General features: G+C 36.0%; 1 protein-coding gene across 3 annotated transcripts; it reads left to right on the top strand.

The window, feature by feature from the left end:
- Positions 1 to 3,246: 3,246 nt before the first annotated feature.
- LOC129571739 (protein jagged-1-like) lies at positions 3,247 to 7,696 on the top strand (the record flags this gene model as incomplete). 3 transcript variants are annotated; one of them, XM_055451583.1, is given in 7 exon segments in its annotated part: positions 3,247 to 3,325; positions 3,393 to 3,420; positions 4,497 to 4,740; positions 5,608 to 5,913; positions 6,727 to 6,859; positions 7,015 to 7,150; positions 7,576 to 7,696. In XM_055451583.1, coding segments are annotated over 6 exon segments (943 nt in total), but the record flags the coding sequence as incomplete, so codon positions are not given.
- Between the last annotated feature and the right edge of the window lie 3 nt (positions 7,697 to 7,699).

Raw genomic sequence — 7,699 nt, forward strand, 5'->3', positions numbered from 1 at the left:
ATCTTCAAAGCAATCGCATATTGTCAAAATTCGAAATTCCTTAAATTGGGCATTGCTTCAAACTGAACAAAAGTATTTGAACTTCATTCAATGAATAATTTAAATTGGAATTCTTCACTAGTTTATTGTTATTAGAAGTGAAGTAATGCGTGTTGCATGTTATGATACAATAAAGTTTAAGGCATTTTATGCAAATCATGACGGAGACTAAGCATTTTGATTGGGGTGAGACGGATGATTTTCAATTGCTATATCGGTTGAAACAGCATAATTGATGTTCGACTGGCGTTTGCTTCTATCTTTGTATTGTTTTATTCGATGCGTTAGTAGTTGTGGATTTTGAAGTAGGAGTATTTATTGCAGATGATTTTTTTCCTTAACCTGGACTATATGAACGTATTCCATGAAGCTACATCTATACAAGCTACGACTGTTGTGCTACTGATTCCACTGCTACAGTTGCTGTTGCTGTTACTGTTACTGCTGCCTTAAAAACAATCTTATAACGATATACATTCGTGTTGGTTTTATCATGCTGCTATTTTTCTCACCACACAACAATTCGTTGCGATAATAAACAGATAATTTTGTAATTGTTTAACATCAAAGATGAATTATGCATTTGACTCGTATATTGTTATAATTGATCTTGAAGTAATCTCTCGCTGCAAGACAGCTAAATCGAAAACGCTTTGAAACAAAGCAGACAGCATTTTCATATGATGTTCTCTGTGAACGAGAAATACATTGAAAGATCGAAATCAAAAGAATTTCTGTTCAATTAGAACATAATTAGACGTAGCAAAACATTCTGTCGAACTGTATTAAGCGCAACGACAATCGCGTTTGCGGAACTTCAACGAGCGAATGGAGATAAAAAGGAGAAATCGAAGAAAAAGAGAGAAAAATTCAAAAAAGAAACCAAAAATCAAAATTCTTTTTTCTTTCTCGTGTGCTCAATGACGAAATTTCATGAATTTAAGCGCTGACTGGTATCAATGACGTGTACGGTCAACGAAAAACGCCTTTTTTGAGTCAACAACGCCGTTAAACCAACTGAATCACCCTGTTTATCGCATGTTATTCTCATACCGGTTCTTGGCCTAATATCGTTAATTATTCCAGATCAAAAGCAAAAACTGGACAAATAAGAACATCATCAGAAGACTAATCGCGAACAAAAATTTTACTGCAACGATTTTGACACAAATGAGATTGTGATGAGAGTGAAGAAATAAATAGAATAATTGCGAATCTTTCACATTTGATTGTGAATTAAATAAATAGCAATTTAGATGTTAATTTTCCCGCCCACCGATTAATTCTAATTTCGATTTTATTTGAGAAGGTGAAAATAGTGAATGGAAAATCATGACTAAGATCGGCCGCTCGTTGAATATTAATTTCGATTCGGCCGAATGATGAACGAAACATGTTGCCTACGTATTGAGATTTTGTATTGAACGATGCGATACTTACGTATGTTGAGTTGGTCGGTTTACCTTTTTTGATGCCAGCTTCTCTCTCCGATGCGCAGATATGGTTCAAGGTCATTTTGAGACAGAATCGATGCACCCATTTATGGGCAATATGGTCAATGTACATTGTACATGGAATTGTATTAAAATACATTGCAGACATGGTGACATTCATACATGCGACACTTGAAGTTAAATGACCTGTTTCAATGGAAGGCGAAGGAGAAAAAATGTGCACGATTTGAAAATAACGATCGACGAAATTCATCCGTTCAGTCATTATTTATATTTTCGGTAATTCGATAGCACAGGATGTTATGTTGTCAACCGATATTATGAAAATCGTTCGATGAAATGGGCCCTCTGACCATTTCATTCGATCAGGTCAATGTACCGACGACTTTTGCCAAATTAAAGCTATAGTTAGACAAATTCAAATGAGGCAGAGGGAGATGGAGAGGGAGAGAGATGAAAAATTTGCACATTGTTTATCAGACACATTTGAATGTATCTCGCTAGCAAACAGTAAAACATGATCGTCCGTAAGTTATTATCGAACGGTGACTCAAAAACAACAAAACCATTCAATACGTTATTATCAAAGCGAGTTCACCAAATAAATATTTACTCACTGCTCAAGTCACAAATACATCGAATTGTTTTCGTTTGTGTTTCTTTTTTTGTTTCGTCTTTTGTGGAAGGAATAGTTTTTGTTTCTCTTGTCTGAAATTCCACGAATCGATCGTAAAATAATGAATTTCGATAAGAATCAAGTCATTCGCGACGCCAAAATGAAACAAATGCAAATACAAATTCCCACGCAATTTGCGTAAAAAATTCAAATGTGAATTGGATTGGATTTGTGTTAAAAGCGAAAATTATGTATGGTGATGTGATTGGCCACTTAAAGAAAAAAAATTGGTGACGTCTTTGATTTGCAAATTACAAATTAATTGAATATCGAGCACCATTTTTGGACGTCAATTATCCAATCACTTTTCAACTGAAGTCAATTCTCTTTTGTTTGCAAAGATGACGTTGTCTTCAGGCTTATTTGACCACGCGGATGTTCAACGCATTTGGTATTAACATTTATTGGAATTCAAATATGATAGCATATCCATTGGAATTAGCAAGAAATTATTGTCAACTTTCTACCTCACAAAATGTGCACACTGTCGATTTCATAATTGATTCTTTGGATATTCAATTAATGCATTTTTTTCTTTAAATTGCCCCACGATATATCGTCATAAGCGTTCACTCAACAAATGATTGCCTTGATCTTACGACTACGACTCACTGTTCAATTGTAGATCGAAGATCTGGCGTTGATATTGCGACAAAAGAATCAAGACCGAAACAAAAAGCTCGTAATGCCAATGTCTATGGGTATGAAATATTAAAATCGTTGTGCCATTTCGTTTGTTTTCTATGCGGTGTGCTTTTCATTTTAGAATTGCTGCCCGTTTGCCATCCAACCACCGGAAACATTAAATACTCTATTTTGAAAACGATCAGCAGCGGCAAACAATAGAAGTATCACCCACCCATACAGTTGGAGCGCCCGTTCAAACGGTAAGACACGTGCGAATATATCAGCCAACCAGCTCAAGTCGATGTGGATCGTTAATTAAATTCAGCATCGCGAATACATAAGCAGCTGTTGCCCATTGTGCGCACACACTGAATATGGCCATAAGAGAGAGTGAGAGTGAGAGCGAGATCTCGATACGACGATGAAAAATTGCCGATTTTCTATAAAAGACTGTTAAGGCGCAAGGTTTTCGATTAGTTATCGTCTTGAGTGGCTGCAGTGCGGATCGTGTTGTTTTATTGAACCAAGTGTGCGTGTGAAACGATTCTAGGAATACCTTTGCAACGTTAATATTACCTTTTTTTTGTATTTTCTAGTTCAAAAGTTCTAATTATTTGCAAAATGGTGAGTTTCACAACCAATGAAAAAAAAATAACCGTGCTATTTTCCGATGATCATGAAAACAGTACACAATTAAAACCGAATAAATAACTCAAATTCACACTTTTCGAATGAGTTGCATAATACGTCTCACCAACATGAATGAAGTTCCATTCTGGTCTAAGGGAAAACAAATGTATCTAGTTGATTTGGTTTTGTTGAAAAAATACAAACAGTGTTCATTTAGTCAGCAAATATTTGATCAGCTGAAATTATTGTAAATAAATTAATGAGACCCAGAGCATACATGAATATAGCCGAAAAAAATTATGAGAGCCCATTGATGACAGCAAATCAAAATATACGTGAATCTGAAGTGCAAGATTCAAGGTGATGTTTCGTTGATATATCATTATACAAATTTGGTGATTCCTAATAATGGTCCTCGACCCAAGCAATTCTGAAATTTTTTTTTCTCTCTTCTATCGTCGCTCAAATGAACATCGAAATGTTGAACGAGTGAAGAGCAATTGAAAAACAAACAAACCGGTCTCTCTAAATAAGCTCATCAATGAGAGGTTCTCTGTTTTGTGTGAGACCGAACATAAAACACGATGATGACTTGAAATCACTAAGCTGTTTCTAGTTTTGCATAATAATAATGGAAATTTCAAGCCATTACATAAGCTTGTGTTTTGCCAAAAAATTAGCTAAGATGGAAACAGGGTGCGGATTAAATGACATCGAATCAATAAATAACAAGTTTGACGTGGTGCCGTGTTATGTTCAGTTTTTTTTATGAGCAAAATTTCTAGTGAAAATCATTTGAATCGGGTTCGTCGTTTAGCATTCAAATGACTTTCGGCGAATGGATTTCAATAGAATATGCTCGCTTCACATTACGAATAGAATAATCGCATCAAGTTGAGCATTTTTTATTGATTAGCCGCTTGTGATATTTAAAGCTCCTTAAAACCAATAAATCTGTCAAAATTAAGAGTTTCGCCCATTTTTCGGAGAAAAATCTTTTTTTTATACAAAACTTTAGGATTTTGATTAAGTGTTTTCTTTTTTCTTCTGTTTTTTTTTTTTATTTGCAGCAAACAACTTCGATGTTGTTGGTAGCGGTGTGCTTGTTCGCATCGATCTATTCAGCATTAGGTATGCGAGGCGTTATTCATCGAGATGGTCAAGTGTGTGACGCATGTGCCGATGGATATGTTACGTATAAAGATACCTACACTCCGGATGAGGTGGGAAAACGAGTGGTTTATGGAACTGAACAACGTGTCATTTCGCGACCATCAAGCTCATACGTAGTTAATAGAGGCGACTATTCAAATCGTAATTTATTCGCATTTTATTCTTTTCTCTCAAACATTAATTTATCATTTTTCATTTATTTCAAGTTGGTTCTTTAAAATTTGAATGACATATTAAACAACATGAAATAATTTCAATAGAATAGAAAAAAAACAACGAAAAATGTATAGATTGACTAACCAGATCGGGCCAAACACTGTGTAGAAATCGAAAGGCTAAAACGGTAGTAAAGTAGCTACACTGTTTGCACAGAAGTCATATTAGCACCCACACACAAAAATCCTTAAAAAGGTTACCAAATAGATTTAACAATGAACAAAAAGGGGGTAAACAGAAACACTGATATCACCTTAAGCTGTGGAATAACAATAGATTATTATACACAACTCACATACACAACACACACACAAGCACACAAATACACAAATCACGGGCACAAATACTCAAACAACCACGAAAATCAATACAGCACAAAACAAAACAAAATGCACACATACACACACACACAAACATATCATTACTGTAGAAATTAGAATGGAACATAATCATTTTTAATGAAGGCACCAACGAAAAAAAAAATGATGCTTGGCTTACAGCATAAACCACTCGTATTCTAAATTGCAATAATGCACAGCGCGCAATCAAAGCGTAATAAATTATTGCCTAATCTCACGCTTCGCTTCGGAAATAAAACGAACAACCAAAAACAATACACGTCTCGAAGCGACGTTAAATGTTCAAGTGCACAATTACAAACGCTTAAAAATATGTGTAAGCGCCTATCACTGTGGCCAAATCGATTGTAACTAAACAAAACATTGACCTTTATTTTCTCTTTGAAAAGAATTTGTACAAAGCTAATCAATCCTATTGAATGAATAAATAAAGGTCAAGGTTGTATTGGCAATCCTTGCGGTGTAAACGCAAATTGTCACGAAGCATTGGGTCGTCCAGTGTGCTCCTGCCCAATTGGATACAGCGGCAACCCATTATCGTATTGTCGACGAAGCGAATGTCTTGATCACACAGAATGCGCCGGTCATCTGTCGTGTCGCAATGGCAATTGTGTGGACCCATGTGCGGGAACATGCGGTGTTAATGCTGATTGTACTGTCAGAAATCACGTCCCGGTCTGCTCGTGTCCATCCAGGTTTCGAGGAGATCCATTCACCTATTGTACTCGTGCCGATCCAGGTTTGTATAACCAATGGCGATGAAGACTGAAATCAAAACAAAAATTCCGATCACGGAAAACAAAATCAAAAATTGTATACAGAAAAGAGTTGTGTATTTTCTGTTGTGTATGTGATGTTAAACCTGTGTGTATGAACTTGAAAACATCCCACAATTTCACCTTGAAACGTTGTTATTGAAATTTCTTTTCGCCAGCCAGCGACGTAATATTCTCTCAACAGCTTCACATGATTAATTACTAGCAATTTGGAATTGTTTTCGCTCTACAATAAAAACCACTTAAAAAAATCTCGTCTCCTTTGTCTGTTGGCTAGGCTACAAATTTTATTGTGGGAATTTTTTTTTCCGCTTCTGTTTCTTTCAAACGGCCGCCGCACAACAAACAAACAAAACAATGCTGCAATATAATTCAAAACGTTTTAGAATCGATTCTGTAGGCGTTTTTGGTTCAATTTGAATACAATTACAACCCATTACATTCAAACCGCTTAATGAGAAAATTAAAACGGTAGAATCTTAAGATTGATCGACGAACAAACCACATTGCCATATATGGTGTATCAATGATCTAATTTTGATGGAAATATCAAAATACGCAAATTCCGATTGACATTGATACGAGTTCTGAAATTCAAATTATTTATGCCTACACCAACTTGTTCATTGATACATATATATTATAATTGACGCGACAAATATTTATTCCAGATTTATTAAGTTTTGCGAGATTATTAGAGTTTTAATTGATTTTTGCTCATTTTGTTGTTGAACGTGTGAGCATTTTGTTTCATTTTTCCTTCATTCATTTCACAGAGGAGGGTTGTCACACTGGTGGACAGTGGGGCCCTTGCGGTGCTAACACAAAATGCGAAGTTGTCAATGGCGTTCCAACTTGCAGTTGCTTGCGCGGATACGTCGGTAGTCCTTTGAGCGGATGCCGTCATGAGTAAGTTGGTTTAATCAATTTTGGGTTGATGATTCACTATGAGGCAATTCAAAGCGTTAATTAAATCATTTAAATCAAACGATTCTCAACGATGATTTCGTTTGTTTGAATTTATTCATTAATTCATTATAAACGTGAATAATTACTATTTTCAGGTGTGAATCTGATTATGATTGCGGAAGCCAACAATACTGTCAAGACTACAAATGCCAACAATCATGTTCACAATGCGGTGTCGGTGCTGAGTGTGTCCGAGTCTCAAATCATCGTGCCGTTTGCGAGTGTCCAAAGGTAATTGATTTTTAAAAAGTTAGAGAGGGCCAAATACACGAATGGAATGAGTGCACAGACAATGTATTTGGCTAATGTCAGCCAGCTAACTAAAAACATTCTGGCTGGGTCAGCGGCTGAATTCTATGCGTTGCGTTTTTTCATCGCTCGAAATCATATATATGGAGATTTTTGTTTTGTTCATGTACCGTTATTTGTCAATAAGTCTGCCTATATCAACGCATTACCACGGTACATAGCTATGTACCTTATGTAGACTTGTTGACAAATAACGGTACATGAACAAAACAAAAATCTCCATATATATGATTTCGAGCGATGAAAAAACTCAGTCGCTGAGCCAGCCAGAATGTTTTCAGTTAGCTAGCTGACATTAGCCAAATACATTGTCTGTGAGTGCATCATTGAATTGGGTTAATTTGTAGAACTATTTCGGAAACCCACTTGTGGAATGTCGTGCTGAATGCTACGGAGATCGTGACTGCCCATCTGGACGACCAGCATGTATCTATGGCGTGTGCAAAAACCCATGCGATGGTGCTTGTGGTA

This window comes from Sitodiplosis mosellana, unplaced genomic scaffold (genome assembly GCF_009176505.1).
Source record: "Sitodiplosis mosellana isolate CC-2019 unplaced genomic scaffold, AAFC_SMos_1.0 Smas_scaffold_3223, whole genome shotgun sequence".
NCBI classification, from domain to species: Eukaryota; Metazoa; Arthropoda; class Insecta; order Diptera; family Cecidomyiidae; genus Sitodiplosis; species Sitodiplosis mosellana.